At 50.3% G+C, this 18607-nt stretch overlaps 2 protein-coding genes across 19 annotated transcripts in view; one reads left to right on the top strand and one right to left on the bottom strand.

The window, feature by feature from the left end:
* SH2B3 (SH2B adaptor protein 3) overlaps positions 1-11663 on the top strand; it is a 39373-nt gene extending 27710 nt beyond the window's left edge. The window contains exons 4-9 of the mRNA XM_040443874.1: positions 6987-7088; positions 7183-7274; positions 7365-7459; positions 7562-7776; positions 7870-8041; positions 8195-11663. Of these exons, the coding sequence (XP_040299808.1) occupies positions 6987-7088; positions 7183-7274; positions 7365-7459; positions 7562-7776; positions 7870-8041; positions 8195-8490 (972 nt within the window). The 3' untranslated portion in view covers positions 8491-11663. The remainder of the gene's footprint in view (positions 1-6986; positions 7089-7182; positions 7275-7364; positions 7460-7561; positions 7777-7869; positions 8042-8194) is intronic.
* The window catches only part of ATXN2 (ataxin 2), a 146813-nt gene that overhangs the window by 16211 nt on the left and 111995 nt on the right, over positions 1-18607 (bottom strand). For 7 of the 18 annotated variants that reach the window (XR_005781110.1, XR_005781107.1, XR_005781104.1 and 4 more), the window contains 5 exons: positions 17074-17219; positions 16174-16401; positions 13729-13897; positions 11966-12103; positions 10247-11207 (listed from right to left, as the gene is read on the bottom strand). Coding sequence is in view for 6 of the 18 variants with exons in the window: in XM_040443872.1 (XP_040299806.1) it covers positions 12852-12880; positions 13729-13897; positions 16174-16401; positions 17074-17219 (572 nt within the window). In the remaining 12 variants the exon portion in view is untranslated. Of the gene's footprint in view, positions 1-2991; positions 3188-5537; positions 5693-10246; positions 11208-11735; positions 11738-11965; positions 12104-12488; positions 12881-13728; positions 13898-16173; positions 16402-17073; positions 17220-18607 lie in introns of those variants that run through there. The other 11 variants (XM_040443872.1, XM_040443873.1, XM_040443867.1 and 8 more) reach the window with 8 other exon arrangements.

Here is an 18607-nt window from a genome sequence, read left to right as displayed (position 1 = left end):
GGCTGTAATGCACCATTTGTGTCATGACCAGTAGCCCTGGAAGGTTTTCTTAGCCTTGGCACTGCCTTTGTGAAGTGGGGGATGGGACCAGCCCCACGGGTGGCCATAGGAGCACAGAAGGCCCCCATCACTGTTCCTCATGCAGACTGATGGCCCAGAGCTGGGTGGCAAGGGTCTTCTCATGAGAGTATCACCATATCTAATGTTAAGAATTATCCTTTACAATGACCTTCCTACCTCCGTTCTTCAGTATGATGCTCTTTTCTGCGCAACTGGGAAAAAAATTTCAATGGCGGTGGCTTATTAATTAGTCCAGAGGCCACTGGTGGACAGCCTGGGCCCTAAGGCCTGGCACATAACACATGCTCACTAAAGGCAGGGGGGGGGGGGGGCGGGCTGCCAGCATCATTTCTAGCCACAGCCAACTCCCCTGCCATCTTACGGATTTGGCTGTACCTTCTGGCCTCGGAGTGTTGGCTCTTGCTATTCTCTTAGCCTCCAATGCCTTTCCTTCCACCTTCTCCACTCTGTGGTGTTCAGCAAACATCTACAGCCACCTATTCTGGGCCCTGCTGAAGACAAAGATGGAAAAGGAGAGACCCTCCTGAGCTCACAGTGTGTAAGTGGGGAGATAGCTGTGTGAGCCAAATGCAGGCAGACACGGGGAGTAACAAGGAGGAAAACTTCCTCAGGGAGGGGCCTTTTTGCTTCTGAGCAGATTGAATCTTTCTAAGGCCTGTGCTCATCCCTCAGGACCTTTCCCTACCCAGTGGAAGCACCTCTGCACACATTCTATCACCAGATTCTCATGGGAGATTAGTGGCATTGTTAGGTCTTACAAGTGTGAGGACAGGCTGGACAGGTACCATCTGTCCACAGAGAACAAGGCAGAGTTGAGATTCAGGGCCAAGACTAATTCCCAAGCCCTAGGATGAGAAGGTTGCTAGCTTCTGAGTAGGACACTGGGTGGCTGAAGTCAGGGGAACACTTGGGTTCGACAGATTTCTCTGTGCTGGCACCGCTCAGAGCCTTAAGTGGACTGTGCATGGGATTCTCCATGCTCAAGAGGCTGCCCTCTCTTGGAGATCCCTCTTTGCACTGGCTGTCAGGTAGCTCAGAGATCTGTAAGAAGCGGAACTCTGTGTTCTAGCAGTTGTCTCCTTCCCAGTTGAGACCCCTATAACCAGACTTAAAACTGGGCGCGGCCCCCCCAGGAATAAAACTGGGCCTTTTCTTTTTTTGGTATTTAGACTGGTGTTTTGATACCTATCGATAAGACTCAAATGAACATTTTTCCACAGTGATGTCTCATCCTTTGTTCATCTAGGCAACACCTACTCAGGCTCTGGGCAGGAAGTGGGTGGGGGGCGGCCCAGCCATCTCTGACCAGGATCTGGAATTTGCTCTGAGTCTTTAAGTTTTCAAGCCCTTATCCAAGACCACCTCCCATCCTCCCTCTTCCTGGGAGGTAAATGTCCCCACATTACTAAGGAGGAAACTGAGCTGTGGTTAGTGCCATGCCCAAGATTCCAGAGGGACTAAGTGGAACCAGGACTTGTCTAGCCACCTCGAGCTGAGCTCCAGGCCAGAGATGCTGCCTAGAGGGCACCAGTGCTGTGGCACAAGTACAAGGCTTGGACCTAGATCTTCCTGTCCCGTTGCTGTCCTCTGTAGGAGAGGGGTGAGGGCCCTAAGTACTGGGAGAGAGAGAGGAGGCTGCCAGGGGACGGGTGTCGTCTGATGGATTCCAGATGGTGGGATGCCTCTCCTCAAGGCTTGCACTGGATGGAAGCTTCTCCAGTGGCCAGGTAGGATGCAGTAGATGGGATGAGGCCATTGTGAGGGCCTGTAGTGCCCACACCACTGGGCCCTCCATGCCAGGCTCTTTGCTACTTGGCTGTGAGTTAGGTGCTGTCTCCCCTTACACCTTCCCGTGGAGTGGGGAGGTTAAGCGCTGTGCTGGCCCAGCCAGAAGGTATGTTTCTATCAAGGTATTCAGCGTGAACTCCCTGGAACTTCTGATCTTGCCATTTGCACATCTCTGCCTTAGAACAAGCCCAAACTGACCCCACAGCCTCAAGAGTGCATGGAGACTTCTGGGGCACTGCTGTCACTACCTCAATGTGTGACACAAGTTCCATCAGCCTCTGTAGGTGCCCCTGTGCTCCCCCCCACCATCACCCCCCCGGGGCCTTTGTGGTGAGGCCTCCAGGTGCCTGGGAGCTCAGCTATGCTCTCTTTGTAGCCGAGGGGAGGCCATGTTGTTTCTGTGGCCCTTCACTGCTTCCCCCACCTGTCTGTGTGGGTCCTTACCCTCTCCTTCATGTTGGTACCTGTCACCTTTACTATAGTAGAAATTCTGTGTGAGTCAGGGACTGTGTAGTTCATTCCTGCTGAGAATGGGGGTACTGGCACCTGGAGTTCAGAGAGGGCTTGGTCCAGACCCTCTGCTGGGGTGTTGAACGAATGAATGGTGACAGGACTCATTCAGGGCAGTTGTTGGGACACGGCGGAGTGGGGTACAGCCTGTTACCTTGGAAGACTCTAGAAGGGCCCAGCAATGCTGGTAGCCCCTGCCCCTTAGCACAGCAGGTCATGGGACAGTTTCCAGTGACAGTGTGAGGGAAAACAAGGCCTAGGGAGATAGGAAAGGTGTGGTTCCAATGTTCACTCCCAATCTGTCTAGGCAGATTTGAGCCCAAAAGTCCCACCAGTGGGGGCAAGGAAGCTCCTGGGTCAGTGGGAGTCGGGGAGGACAGGTAAACCCATATTGGTTGAGGCAAAAACGTCCATCGTACCCTCTAAAAGTTCAGGAGATGACAAACCTAGAGCCAGAATGGTGCAGCCTCATAGAAGCACTTGGAACTTTCTGCCTTGTTTTAATGTCCAATGAACAGACCAATTGTCCTCTGAGGGCTTACCTGCCCTCTGGCTCATTTATGTTCTTCATCTTTTAAAACAAACTCAGAGGTACTGGAGCAGCTCACTGTATTATCTGCATAATCACACTGAAATACATTTTATTTTAATACAAATTACATTCTCTTTTTCCTTTATCTTCATCAGGGCACTTACACAGGTAGGTCAGGTTACATATCAATTTCATTGCAGGATGGTAAGGAGCAGGTTACAAAGAGGTTCTGTAAGGTTGAAAGAATGCCAGGTGTTATCTCCAGGTCCTGGGCCCCTTGGAGGGGAAGGTGTAGTCCTGTGACACTGGAACACTACAGGCTTTATCCACCTTGGGCGACCTCAGACCCCAGTCTAGAAATCTAACAGCTCTTTATCAGGCCATTTTTTTCACTTCCAATAGCTCCCCCAGTCGCCACACCTACCAACTGTGTGAGAAGAGAGCTATTATTAAGTATCTCTACTTTACGGCGGTGCCTGAGTGGCTCAGTCTGTGAAGCGTCCTACTCTTAATTTTGGATCTTCATGATCTCACGGTTCATGAGACTGAGCTCCGTGTCAGACTCTGCTCTGACAGCATGGAGCCTGCTTGAGATTCTCTCTCCGCCTCCCCCACTTGCATGCCTGAAAATAAAAACTTAAGTCTAAGTATCTCTGCTTTACAGATGACAAAACTGGGGCGCCTGGTGGCTCAGTCGGTTAAGTGTCCAGCTGCAGCCCAGGTCACGATCTCACAGTTCGTGAGTTTGAGCCCCACGTCAGGCTCTGTGCTAACAGCTCAGTGTCTCCCTCACTCTCTGCCCCTCCCTGGCTCGTGCTCTCTCAAAAATAAACACCAAACAACAGCTGCCTGTCCAGGGTTATACAAGAGGAGGCAAGGACAGGACTGGACAGGACTGAACAGTAACACCTAGAAGGATAAGACAAGTATAAAGCCTAGATACAATCAGCTGTAGAAATGCCAGCCTTATGGTGGGGACAATGTCAGAGCTGATCTGTAGCTTTGCCTTTGAGCTTCCTAGCAGCCAAGGCAAAGAAAGAAATAGGTTATTCCCCTGGAGTCACAGTGGCCATTGGAAAGCTGCCAGCTTTGTGGATACTGGGAGCTGGAACTTACTCCCCAGTTGTGGGGGTGGGGCTATGTTGTGTTGACATGCGACTGCTTGTACCACAGTATCTGGAGCGGTGCAGCCATTTTAATCAAACTAAGGCTCGGGTAGCTGCTAACACAGCCCCAGAGTTTGGGCTCAGCGCTCCATCCCGGTTCTGTCTCATCACACTGCTCAACCAGAAAGGCAGCCACTGGTCCTTCTACGTACGACTAGTGCTCCCAAGTCCTGCTCTGGGGCCATCCAGCTAGGGCTGTGGCCACAGGCCGGGTTTATTCTGCCCCATGCTCTCTCACTCGCCTCCAGCCTGGGCAGAGCCTCTGGCCTCTCCCCACCTCCAGACAGCACAATTTGATACATCAGCGCTGGGGTTCAGATCCTGGCTCTGCCCCTCGCTCTGTGGCTCCAAGCACGACAACCGGGCTGGCTGGGGCAGCTCTCCCACAGGCTGCCTGAGAAGAGTCAGGAAGAACCCGTGTCATCGTAGCCAGTGGGCAGATGGGAGCCAGCATCTGTGCAGCCAGGGCTGGCTGTGGGTGAGGAGGGGGAATCCTCTCTTTACCACTGCCTGCCAGGTCAGCAGTTCCTCAGCTGCTGGGGAGAGTGCTGGCATGAAGGCCCCACATTCAGAGTGAAACCAGTGGCTTTGCTGGTTAATCTCAGCATTCACCCTGGGGCCAAGGCCCAGAGCAGAACCGAAAGGGAGACTAGGCCTGTTCCCCTCTTGGCCTGGCCTACTTCCTCCCAGTGATCCTGAGGGCCCAGAGCCAGTAGGGAGGCTTGGGGGCCAAGCAGAGCCAACTGCAAAAGGAGAAGGAAGGAAATAGCCTTGTACCTTACCCATTTTACAGAAGGGAAATAGAGGCTCTAAGAGGCTGGCTGTGAAAGCTGCCAGTCCTGCGCACTCTGGCACGCCCAGGGACCATGCAGGTACTGCACAAGACTCCTGTGTTCCCCACATGTCATGGGCTCCCATCCCAGGCTGAGAAATTGGGGTGTGGGGGAAAACTTGAAAGATAAAAACACCCTGGCTGGCACTGGTCACTTAGGGCTGGGATCGACTGAGCTTGCTCCCTCCTCCATAACCTCAGTCTGACGATGCAGTCCACCACGGGTAAGCGTCAGGGGCTCGGCTCCTAGCGTTGTCACTCCCCCCAGACTGCTGGGGGTGGGCCTGGATTGGGAAAGAGCCCCAGTCTGGCCAATCCTCTCCTGCCAGGCTGCTCCTTGCCTCCTTGTTCACCAGTGCTCCAGCGGGTGGGGAGGGGCTGAAGGCAGGTGGCCTGGCCCTAAAGATACCATCCTTCTATCGGAGACTCCTGGTGCCTGCATGTCTGAAGCAGTCACACGCACGGCTGTGGGTATGGGCTCTTGCCCTGCTTTCTGAAAAGGTAACTTCTGCCTGAGATGTGGAGGTCGGATTCCCCTCAAAGCCACAGCACCAAAAACTAGCCTTTGGGCCTGCCTCGTTTCCATCTCTCTGCCTCTGCCCCATGCTGGCTTGCTCAGCCTGGTCACCTGGATGTCTCCTGGCCCCAGGGGAAGAGAAGAGGTACTGGAGGTAGGGGCCCAGTTGGGTTTTCCCATCAATTCCCCCATCATCTCTGCCTTCTTCCTTCGTTCTCATCTGCTTTTGGCCTGTGCTGGGAGCAGCCATTGATCATCTCGTGACCCTGGAAAAACAATCTCATCAGTCTGATCACAAAGGGAAGAGGAGGAGATGCTGGCTCCCTGGAAACAGGCATCTGCCAAGGTCAGCTCCTGCCAGGTTGAGTCAGAAAAGGTGCTCTTGGTGGCAAAGCAGTAGGGGACCACCTCGCACGCACTCTGAATCCCTGTGTATGCTGGAGGTCATGGGAGCCTCCTGGGCCCAAGGTTTTGTGTCAGTTTCCAGCTGGTTGTAACTGGGGCCAGATTAGGCTTTGCCTCTTTAGGCATGTTGGCAGAGGCCCTAAGAGCCTGTGGCTAAGCTACTCTGCTACCCCTCCCCCAGCCCCCACACCCTGTAGCCAAACCCACCCCTCCTCATCCTCAGATTTGAAGGCAGGCAGATGTGGGAGTTTGAGGTTCTAGGCTGTATGCTGTGGACAGAGGTTAAAACCGATCTACCCTCTTTCAGGCAAATGACTTCACCTCCAAGAAATTGTGTTTCTTGTCTTTAAGATGTGGTGACATCATGGGGCGCCTGGGTGGCGCAGTCGGTTAAGCGTCCGACTTCAGCCAGGTCACGATCTCGCTGTCTGTGAGTTCGAGCCCCGCGTCGGGCTCTGGGCTGATGGCTCGGAGCCTGGAGCCTGTTTCCGATTCTGTGTCTCCCTCTCTCTCTGCCCCTCCCCCGTTCATGCTCTGTCTTTCTCTGTCCCAAAAATAAATAAAAACATTGAAAAAATATTAAAAAAAAAAAAAAAAAGATGTGGTGACATCATGGGTTTCCTATGGCTGATGTTTGGTCAGAAGCCTGCACTAATGGGGAATTGACGCGGGGCAGAGGGGAGAAGCTAAAGGCAGGATGATCACCCAAGCCCCTGGCAGTCAGCACCACACAGGGAAATGTGACTTGGATCGGATGTCCTCGTGTCCACTCTCCAGGTCTGTTTTGATGTGACCTGGCTGGATTCGGTGCTCTTTGTTCCACCAGTGGAAGGGGAGACCGATGTCAGTAGGCAAACACATGTCACAGCTGGAGTGTCCACAGGTTCAGGTCAAGAGGGCGTTGGCCCTCATCGCACTTTGGTTTCTGTAGGTCGCAGTGTTTAGGGGGTGAAGTCAGTGTTTAAGAGGCTATGGGAGAAGGGCCCTCGGCAGGCTTCTGCAAACCAGGATGCTAGGCCTTTCCCCAGGCCTGGCATCGTGAGTGCTCACTTGGAAGCTAAGCCCCCGGGAAGACGGCAGAAACACACAGAGGCCTGGGTGGGTGAAGGGCCGTGAGGGACAAACCTCAAGTGTCCGCCTTGGTCTCCTACCTAGAGTTCAAAGCCCAAGCTACAGGCAACCTGCTCCAATATCCAGGAGGTCCGGCGATGCACACGCCTCGAGATGCCAGACAACCTCTACACCTTTGTCCTGAAGGTGAGTGACAGCTTTCCACACCGGGGGGGGGGGGGGGTGTCATACATACACACACCTGAGGCACCCACACACTCGCTGCTTTCCTCCCTACCAGGTGAAGGACCGGACTGACATCATCTTCGAGGTGGAGGACGAGCAGCAGCTGAATTCCTGGATGGCTGAGCTCCGGGAGTGCACAGGCCAAGGGTGAGGCCCCAGAACATAGGGCTCTACTCCTGGCACAGCCTTTCCTGCTCCCCCGATCTACCCAGATCCTAACCTCAGCCTCTTCAGCAGGCTGGAGAGCACAGACCCAGAGACGCATATTCCCTCAGCCCTAGAGCCTGGCACATCCAACTCTCCGGGGGGGAGCACAGATTCCCTGAACCAAGGTGAGTGGGTCTAGGCCTCTGTCCTCCATGTAAGTCAGAACCAGTTTAGCCCAGGACATCAGGCACCCACAGGGGGCCATCATCCCCCATCTTGTCTACCAGGTGCTTCTCCTGGGGGGTTGCTGGACCCAACCTGTCAGAAAACAGATCACTTCCTGTCCTGCTACCCCTGGTTCCATGGCCCCATCTCCCGAGTGAAGGCAGCTCAGCTGGTTCAGCTGCAGGGTCCGGATGCTCATGGAGTGTTCCTGGTGCGGCAGAGTGAGACACGGCGCGGAGAGTATGTGCTCACGTTCAACTTCCAAGGCATAGCCAAGGTATGGGGCACGGCAGGCGGGCTGGTCCCCCTGCCCCCAGGTTGAAGGCCTGCAGCGGCCAGTGCCTGAGCCTACTGTACTCGCCCCCTGTAGCACCTGCGCCTGTCGCTGACCGAGCGGGGCCAGTGCCGAGTGCAGCACCTCCACTTCCCCTCTGTCGTGGACATGCTCCACCACTTCCAGCGCTCGCCCATCCCGCTTGAGTGCGGTGCTGCCTGTGACGTCCGCCTGTCCAGCTACGTGGTAGTCGTCTCCCAGCCACCAGGTGTGACCCTTGATAAAGGGGGTGGGCGGCAGAGGGTAAACGCTCGCTGCAACCCAGAGCCACAGCGATGGTTTTGTGTTCTTTCGACATTTAGCCCCTCTGTCACAATAAGACTGACAGCGCCGGTCTCTCTCTTGGTCACTTGTCCCCCAGGTTCCTCCAGCACTGTCCTGTTCCCTTTCTCCCTCGCTCACTGGGATTCGGAGCTGGGCCTTCCCCATCTCAGTTCTTCTGGCTGTCCACGGGGGCTGGGGCCGGAGGGTCTCCCAGGCCGATCCTCTCCCCCAGAGCAGATATTCCACCTGGTGCCTTCACCTGAGGAACTGGCCAACAGCCTGCGGCACCTGGAGCCTGAACCCACCAGTCGAGCCCGGGACTCAGACTACGAAATGGACTCCTCCTCCCGGAGCCATCTCCGGGCCATAGACAACCAGTACACGCCTCTCTGACGGGCGGTGAGGAACCCTAGGCCTCACACGTGCCCCCGAGGAGCACAAGCAAGCGGAGATGTGAACTCGTGAATGTAACCTTCTTTCCTTCCTTCCAGAGAGAGATTTAAGGGCCACTGTTAACTGCTCATTCCAGTTTGGATGTGACCCTTCTATTAGGCCTGTTGAAGGGCCTCCTATAAGTTTTATCCATCCATCACCTGGCTTTCTCCTTATTGTTTACAGATGTAGTTCTTGTTCGCAGAGGCCGCGAGCTCCCACCCTGGGTCCCTAGGACCGGTCCCCATCCCTCTTATAGGAGGTGGTGGGGTGAGGGCCAGATCTGGCAGGCCGAACCTTGGTTCTCTTTTTCACTGACACTGTCACAGCTGATGACAGACTTTCGGGGGGGTGGGAGGGTCATCAGGAAGCCCAAAACACTAACAAGCCCTGGATTCGCCTACGGTTTACCCATTGTGGCCTCGGTCCACGTGGAGGCCTGCCACTCCCTGTGCCGTAGGTGAACGCATCAATCCTGCTCCGACTCAGCTTCGGGACAAAGCTCAAGGTTAAAATGATTTTAAACACTTTACCTCAGATTAACTTGTCAAAGGATTCAGGTTTCAAAACTAAACCATTGCTTATTTTGTTGCACTCTTTAATACTCATGCGATTTTGCAGTCTGAGACAGCTATGCAAACCCTACTTGACTTGTTCCCAGTCTGAGCCAGCATGCCTGGCTTCTGTGTCTTTTGCATCCTCAGGACAGTCACCTGCTGCTGAGTAGCCACTGTCCTTCCTAAATGTGGAGAAGTGAAGTACGTCACCCTTTCAGGGAAATTCAGGCAACTACTGAAACAGGGTGGCAAGGAGGAATTCTACCCTGGTGCCTTAACGAACAAAAAAACTGGATTCTGGTTTACAGTAGCTTTATGGTTAAACCAGTTTACCCAAGGGGTGATAAGGGGCGAGGGAGGAGCAAGCAAAAAGGGAGGAAGGGCTCCTGGCCCCTTTCTTCTAAAAAATCCTTCACCACCAGGGCTGGCTCGGACCCCTCCCCTCCCCCCCCCCCCCCCCAAGCATCTAACGGCTGGCTCATAAACTATCCCGCAAGGTTTTGGGCTTGTTCTTGAGTCAAAATGGGAACTAGGAAATCTGGTGCCACAACTAGTGAGAAATTCCTTTAACAGCCCACACTCAGTGTTCCGTTCCAGCTGCTCGCTGCTTCATTTGAGGAGGAATGTGTGTGCGTACACACTTGGGCGCACATCTCCAACAGCTGGGGGGTGGGGTCCTGCAGTTAAATCTCCATCTATACTTGCCTTTCACCAGGGATAGAATTCACAGGGGGGCTGGCTCCTCCCAGAACTTTCAGGCGGAGGCTCAGAAACAAGGGGGCAGTGACAGAGTGGAGCCAGCTGCTCTGGGTGCCAGCAGAGACATTTGACACAGTCACCAGGCTGGCTTCTAGGAAACTGAGAGTTTAGCACAACTTAACATTTATAGACACATCACTCAGAAACTAAATTTAAACCCTGGCCTACGACTAACTACTGCCCGCCTTATCTGGGGTGAGGGTTTGGTTTGCTCCCTCTAGCCATTCTCTGTGCTCCCGGAGGTCAGACTTCTGTTAAAAAAAAAAAAACAACCCCCGGGGGGGGGGGGGAGGAGAGCAGTCCCTCTTCACCACTTTAAAAACCAATCCTCCTGAGTGTTTTCACAGATCGCAAAGCAGATCCATTCCTGATCCAAATGAGCGGTCTGTTTCTAAGGACACTTTTCTTTCCTTTTCTACACAAGGCATGTTTCTCTAAGTAATGAATGCTAAGTGAGGTGTGATCCAGAAAAGTAAGCACTGTTCCTATTTCTCTTTTAAAAGAGAAAGCTCATTCTAGAAAGTCAATGCTCACAAGTCACTGGTACAGATTTTCCCCTCGTCTGTACAGGAAAGGGGCCAAGTAGCCAACAACCCAAGTTTTTCCCCTCCCTGTAGCCAGAAGTGTAAACATCTGGGATGTGACCTCTTTAACGTAGGGGCACTCACTCCTTAGCTTCTCACCATACAATTCTCAGGTTGATGCCAGGAGGCAAGCCAGGCACAGCCAACCAGCAGCTCTGACCCACTGGCTACAAAGGACAAGATCAGACTTCCGTGACAGATAACTGGGAGTCACCCACCTCTAGACTGCTTCGGTGTAAAGTGTTCAAGGAAAACGCTTCCTTTTTAAACATGTCTGAGTTGCCAGGACAGCTCAAATACCTCCTGAAAAAAAAGCCCCCTCATGGCCTGGGAAGAAGTGACACTGAGCCAACGCCTTTACTTTCTGCTAGAGCAGGTTCAGCTCAAGGGAAAGGCTCCCTGGGCTTGATGCCTTCACAGCCAATGAGCCAATGTCCCCGCCAGCCCATCGTGGTCACAGCATATCCCACCACCCTCCTCCTCCTGGCCCTGGTGTGACCGCTGCTGGCAGCGAGGAACCAACAGCCCCTACCGGGAGCCCAGGCTCTGAGTGCCAAAAGGACGGTAAGCATCATGACCCTCCAGTTATCTCCAATCACAAACAACAAGGATAGCCTGACTGCTCCCAGCACCATCACTTCATTCTTCCGTCTTGAATCAACTTTTACAAACTAATAGTCACCAGCACCAAAGAATTAAGTCAACTAACCTGCCTTGAATTTTAGACCAGCAATCCATATGGCTTTATCTGGTATAAATCTTCTGCCTTTGATCATTTCTGGACCGTGTAGGAAAAAGGAATAGCAATCATTAAAATCTTAGGCCAGAGAACACTATTTTTACATAACAGTTTCTTTAACCTAAAATCAAGGCCTTGAACTCTTCCCTAAGTGTTGCCTGGGATTCCTTCACGCTTTTAATTCAGGGCTACATCTCTTATCGCACACGTCATGTGAGCTCCAACATCTCCCACAGGCTAGAGGAACTTGATAGTATAGTATCCACTGCCTCTTAACAAGGACACATCTGACATCCAGCGTTTGCTTGGAATAAGCAGCACATTATAATGACAGAGTAAATGGATCCATTCTGTATCATCATAGGCAGAAAGTATTTGGCAAATTTTTATGTATTGTTTATGTACTGTACAAGTAACTTATTCTTGAATAATGCAGATTTTGCTATAATGTACAAACTGCTACACACGAATTAAAAAAAGTTTTCAGAATCTTGATTTGTTGCCACAATATTTAAAGCTCTATTATAACAGGACTGTGGTCTCTGCAAGACCCTTGCTCTGCTCAACTACTTGCTTTTCCCTTTGTCCTCCTCCCACAAATTTGGAACATTAGCAAATGCTCGTGAATCTACAGCAATAAGGTACTTTGTGCATCACTGCTTTTCAGCTCTCGGGATTTATCAGTTTCTTTTTAAGCAGTGTCTCCTGCCCTCTACTGGTAAAAGATGGGTGAATCAGGAAGACTTGTGACTAACAACACTCATTTGGGTTCAGGAGATATTAAAAAGGAAGCTTACAGAACCAGCGTCAGGCTGAGGATGTGGGATCTCAGTGCTGCCCAGCTCTGGCCAGCCTTCCTCCTTCTGGAGCGGACCTTTATCCACCAAAGAGAATGTCTCAGTCTTGTCTTTTTCTAGAGATACCTTGAACCAGAACTAAAGGTGAAGAAGAAAAGTCATTTGACAACTAACCTTCCAGGATTTAAGAAAGTACACTCAGCCCTCCTGCCTTGATATGAAGTATCCTATAACAGAAACATCTTAAGCTTGTACAAACACACACTAACTTGGTATCAGTTTTTAAAACTTTTTTTATTTTTTAATTTTTTTTAAGTTTTTATTTTATATTATCTACAAAGTAAAAGTTTTTTCCCTTAACTTAAAAGTTGAACCACTGTAGACAGTGATCACTTCATCAAACTTGATTTATAAATAATAACCCGTCATTTTGACGGTAAGAATTTACTGAACCTTTGTCAAGTTTAGTAAAAGGGCGTTCCAAGTCTTGATTTTTTTTTTTTTTTTTTATTTTTTTAAGTTATAGCAGTAATAGCAGCAAGAATCAACTCTTGTTACTTCTTTTGCTAGCTGATGTGTTCATGACTTTCGAGGGTCATTAAAAAATAAATAACTTCCAGTTTCAGCAAGCAGAGCTGGGGTACTCGCGGGACTCTGAAACAGCATATGGAATTATGGAACAGCCCACAAGTTCCTAAATGCCTCTACTCGGTCCAAATATCTTCCACTGCAAGTGAACTGTTAGCATTCCTATTGGATGTTACAAGAAATCAACATATATTTTTTAAAAACAAAATAAATGAAATTCTAGTTTTCTGTGCTTCCAGTTGGTAGAAGCAGTAGAAGGGAGGAGGGAATTTGGCCTTTCGGTTCCTCCAGGGCAGCCTTACAACTGCTGTTGGTGGTGGGCTTGTACTGTAAAAAAGAAAAGTGAATATTTAAACAGGAAACTGGCAACACCACACATTAGCCTAGTGTCTCTGCAGCACACGACTGTAAACTATCCTCGTGCTACCTAAACAAGACTCAAAATTTAATCCACTCTTCCCCCTCCCATCTGCACCAAAAGGGGAAGGGGCAGGTGGGTGGGTAGAAACAAACCAGTCAGATGGAAAACCACTTCAGATAAAACTCCCAGAAGACTTGTTGCTCACGGGGTAGGAAAAAAAGGCCTTAACATACCCCCTCCCCAAATACCAGCCAAGCACCAGTATTGCTTTCAAAGTAACAGGTTAGACTGTGAAATATTGCCATGGCAGCCATCAAGTATTAGAGCACAATCACGGGGCATTCTCTCCCTGTCAGGGCATAGGCTGGAGCTAATGCTACACTCAAAACCAATCCACACACAGCACACTTTCTCATCAGTAGTATTCTCCAGAGCTACAATCAAACTCTGCCATGGTGGTAACCACCCCCGTCAGACTGGGGAGGGGGAGACTAAGGAAGGAAAACGCTGCCCTGTCCAGCCTCTTTAACAAGGAAGGCCAACTGAGTCCTAAGCATGCGTCAGCCACACAGAATGCTGCTGCTGCTTCTCATCAAGCCAAACCCTGTATACCATCAGAACACACACAGACTCAGCTCCTGGAAGCCTCAGGCCCTGACACTGAACTGATCGTCACAGTCCCTCCTGTGCACACTCTGGCGGGTCTTGCTAGTTCTCAAATGCGGGGCTTGAAGCGCTGGCCCTGCCTGCCATTCGACCTGTGCGAGCAGAATGCTTTGGGGTGCCCGGCGGCCCCTGCACACACACGCCTCACCTGAAGGGTGCGTCATATAGGGGAAATGCGCTGTTGTCGAGACTGGAATGGGCTGTAGTGCACTTTGAGCGAGGGCGGCCTGGGGACCGCCGGGTGGCTGTGTCGTCATTAGCATCATTGGCGCATGGGCAGTTGGATGAGAAGGAACCATTCCTGACTGTACATGAGCCTGAAACAGAGAGCTCTTTTACGCATACAGGCAACATCTCCAGCTTAAACAACATGTCAACTGTGTTCCTTTCACTGGGCTGGTGGGGCAGGAAAGGCCGACAGGGGGGCCCTCAGGGCCCTTTTCTCTGAGCACATGCCCTAGTGGATCATCAAGTGACCTACTGACATGCTTCACCCTTCAGCGGGTCCAGGGAGGCTGAGGGAGCAGGCGCCTACTGAGCCTGTGCTGGATTCTATGTATGTGGGGCAAGGTCATCACAAAGTTCAGACATCTGATCCAAGGGCAGCTTTCTCAACTTAATAGGAGGTGAGATGCAATGATGCTTCAGAATCTGGCTTCCAAGTGGGACCTGAAGTAGTTTAAAGACAACCTCCCTTTTAAATAGGAAAGCAGATAATAAGAGTAATCCATGGATTACTTAGCCCTCTCCTTGTCTGTCCCTCCCCTCTGCTTCCTGCCGGCACACCAGTACATCTCCGTGAAGAATGAGTCAGGGCAGCGAAAGACGTGCTGACCGAGCAGGAGGAGGAGGCTGCAGTAAATGGCGCCAGTGAAACGGGGAGGAGTAAAGTGAAATTATCTGGGCCAGACCTGTGTCCCGAAACTAAGTTATATGATAACGAGTACAACCTGGTTTCACTGTCAAGTTGGAAAGGTTTCAGCCAGCCCAAATCACTGGATCCCAGCTCGGGGTGGGGGGAGTGGGACTGCGGGGGGGGGGGGGACTTGGCAGGGCCAGGAAGAGCCCTCCTTTCCTGCCTCCCATACTGTGCACTGTTCTAGACCACAATAAGCCTTGAATGAAATGCTCTTTTTACTCTTACGTATTCAAATGGGCCCATGGCAGATCTGAACTTCCCCAAAGGGGTTAACCTTTTTCTCTTTCAGCACAAAAAACACAAAAGTGAGGTTTTAGGAACCCCAACTTACATGTAAATTCACATACCTACTTAGCCACCAGCCTCTGCTAGCCATCTACAGGACCCCAGCTCTCATGAAGCTCCTAATTCAGCCAAACCATGCTGGCCCACACCTGACCAAACTGGCTCCCCTCCCCACTATCAAAAGCAAATCATCCACTGCAGTGCGCCATACTACAGAACCCTCACTTGTGCAGAGGACGCCCAAACTTCCCAGAGCTGTCGAACTCTAGTTACAAGGTCGCATTCTGAGATTGAGCTCCAACTGAGTCACATCTTCAGCCCCCAGCACACCAGAGCCTCAGTGGTGCACTATCCAACATGAAATGGAGTTCAGTGAGGCAGTCTAGCTTAGACCTCCCCAAGAGAGTTCTGTTATGAAAGCGGCAAAAAAAGACATCAAATACAGCCAATTCACTCTGAACAGCTCCAGGGAGGGCCTCAAGGACAGCATTAGAGCCCAACTTCAGTGAAGCTCCTTATTAAGATAATCCAACTTGGCCCTTGATTGCACTGGACTTTTCTCAGCAGCTGATACAGCCAGCAACCATTGAGATGGCAAACCATACCCTTCAACCATTAGAGGCTTACACTGGAGGTGAGCTCCAAAGTGGCTCCCAGGCTGCTCTTTAAGAAAAGTGGGACACCTGAGTGCTTCCAACTTCTAGTTACACTGCACCAATGTAACAAGGCCAAGCCTTTTCAAGAAGTACAACATATGGTCAAAGTGGGTGTACCGACAGGCAAGGAAAACAAATGGAGAGATTTCTCCGAAACTTGTGTGACTAACATTCAAGCTGACAGGCCCAGGGTTGTCACCTTGGAGAGCTGAGAATTTGTGAAGGCCCACCCTCCCTGCCAGACTTCTCGTGTGTGTGTGTGTGTGTGTGTGTGTGTGTGTGTGTGTGTGTGTAAGAGAGAGAGAGAGACAGGGAGAGAGAGGGAGGGAAGGAGAAAAGAAGAGGAAGAATATATATATATATATAAAATATATATATATAATATATATATCATATATATAACGTGTACATACATAGCAGTGAAGCTATATAAACATAGCAAAGCAGACACAAGAAGGACTGGGTTGCATTCCAAAGTCAGAGATATTTTTAAGGTCTAAGATGGGAAACATTAAAGGACTGACCAATCAGCAACTTCACTGATCCCATTACAAAACCACACGAACATTCATTTAGGGCCAGATCACATGTATTTGAGCAGGAAAAGGGAGACAGGCAAATGGCATCACACACAGGGTTTCCTAGCTTGCAGAGCATCTGGCTCCTTGCTGCTTATCTGATAACCTTCATATTCTACTTGGTCTTCAGAGAAAGTTGGCTAAAGCTGGTTTACCTGAGGTACATGGGCCATGTGGGGAGGATTGGTGTATGCCGGCTGAACATGAGAAGGATGAATCGTAAAGACGGTCTGTTGTGCTGTTGGGAAACTATTCTGTGGCGACTGCGTATTGGAGGCAGGGGTCATGGAAGGTGGGGTTGGTGCGAGCCCCGCGTGGTAAATGGCTGACTGCTGCTGTGGACTGGCCAGATGGAGCGCCTGGGCGGCCTGGTGCTGATGGTGCTGCAAAGCCACAAGAAAGAACTGAGAAAACCACTTCTTGAATGAAAAGCAGTTAAGGTCACACACAAAGCTGAACTCTGTATATGAAAGCAGGCTCCACTGGGTCCATCCAAGATGAGGGGCAGTGGAAAGGACCAGAGAATGTGCAGGGTAGTAGGAGCATGGCTGGGGTGGGGGGGGGGGTGGGCACCTCCGGTTCAGAGACACTCCTTTCTGGGCGCAAGCCCTTATAGCCCTCAGCCAAGCAGAAGTAAAACAATACCACTGCCCCAGGGAACTGAAAGGTATCAAAGAGATCCTTAACTGCTCCCTTAACAAACACCACTGCAGAAGCTAACAGGAAAAAAACTCATTGTATAATCATCAGTAATGAAGTTAAAAAAAAAAAAAAAAAAAAAAGCCCCAAGCATATTCCTTATGTGATGTTAAATTAGATTTTTCAATCAATATTTCCAGAACTTACCCAATCACCTTATTCTCAATATGTATCTTAACAGGACTTAACAGTAACAACAACAAAAAGCAAATCCCAGGAGCACAGCCTGCCTCCAAGAGGCAGAGCTGCGGGGTGTTTTGATCGCGTGGTACCGAGCATTCTGCCCCGCACTGCACAGAACGCTCAGTAAACAAAATGAGGACACAATTCTACAAGACCTCGGAGTCTCTCCTTACCTGAACCGGACTGGGTGCAGGATGACTTCCACCATGTTGGCTTTGCTGCTGTCCGGTGGGAGTAGCTGAAGGCTGAGGATGTGGAGTGTGTGGGTGCAGGGTAGCATTAGGGTGCGCATACTGCTGAGCAAGGGAGCCAGTGGAAACTGAAGTGGAAGAAAAAGGGTGTGTACGGTCGACATCTAGGACAGTCTCCACTGCTCCCCTAAGCCTCATCAGCTGAGCTTTCATGATACTCAGTGTCTAACTTATGCTCTTTACCAAACTATTTTACTCCATTTAAATCATCCATTTTCTTGAAAAAATAAGTGTGAAGTTATTACTTATCAGACTAGCATTTATATAACACAGCTGTATATATTTTATGAAAATCTAATTAGTGTAAATTTACTCTTAAAACAGTCACTAGGTTCTCCTGAAAAAGCAACTTAAAAGCATAGGCAGAAATCATTCTCTCTCTCTCTCTCTCTCTCTCTCTCTTTTACACACACACACACACACACACACACACACACACACACACACACACACTCTTTACCTCAAGGCCATCATCTGGCTAACCTCACCATGCTACTGCCCTGGAGTGGGCACAGTGTCCCAAGGCACTGACCGTATTGGGGCTGGGAGAAAGGGCTGGATAAGGTATGCGGCAAGGTCAGGGCTCTATTTTCAGGGCCAAATGACCACAGTCTCTCCCAGCTGATCACAGAAGTCACTCAGTTTATTCCCTGGGCCCTCCTTGCTCAAGGATCTCTCACCTTTGCTTTAAAAAATCTAGTAAATGGAATTACCTAAACTATGTGGAAAAATGAACTCCCTTCAAAGCATCCCAGTCTTTAGAAAGATTCTTACTAGCTAGAGTAACTTCAAAGAAAATATGACAGGCCACTTTAAGTAAAAATGTGTTCATTAAAGATAATCCAAAGCCAATCCTTTATCAATCTCAGCTAGGACCATACCTTGATACAAAACAGGGAGATTAGGCATAAATTCATTTGTGCACGTATTCCTAAAACAGCAATGTGAGAACCAAAATCACAGTAAGATTAATTCATTGCTTCCAGTGACTACTGACAACACACTGATATAAATCTAACCATGAATGGCGATGAGCTGCGAAGTGTTCTCAAGATACATCCCCAGCAACAGGGGACTTCCAGACTTCTTCTCAAAGTCATCCTAAAATCCCTGAGAAGCTAAGCCCATTCACAGAAACAATTCCCAAATAGCTCCTCATGTACCTCATACACACAGACATACAGGGGACTGACAGGGACAAACAAGCACTGATTTGAGATCAAGCACTCTACCTCTGGCAGTCTAAGAGGCATGACCGCCAAGAGTCACTGGCAGAGGTGGCACCGGGCATGTCCCGTGGAAACGTTATGCTAGGTTTAGGCACATGAAGCATGAAGCAATTCTGCGATGCTTGACACTGTAGGGCCAAAGGCCACCGACATGCCGGCCTAATTCGTTATCTCCCCAACTGTGTGTGTGTGTGTGTGTGTGTGTGTGTGTGTGTGTGTGTGTGTGT

The sequence above is a fragment of the Herpailurus yagouaroundi genome, unplaced genomic scaffold (assembly GCF_014898765.1).
Source record: "Herpailurus yagouaroundi ecotype Mexico unplaced genomic scaffold, PumYag 191, whole genome shotgun sequence".
Classification (NCBI taxonomy): domain Eukaryota; kingdom Metazoa; phylum Chordata; class Mammalia; order Carnivora; family Felidae; genus Herpailurus; species Herpailurus yagouaroundi.
Note: the sequence above shows the minus strand (reverse complement) of the source record. Positions and strands in the feature narration are given on the sequence as shown.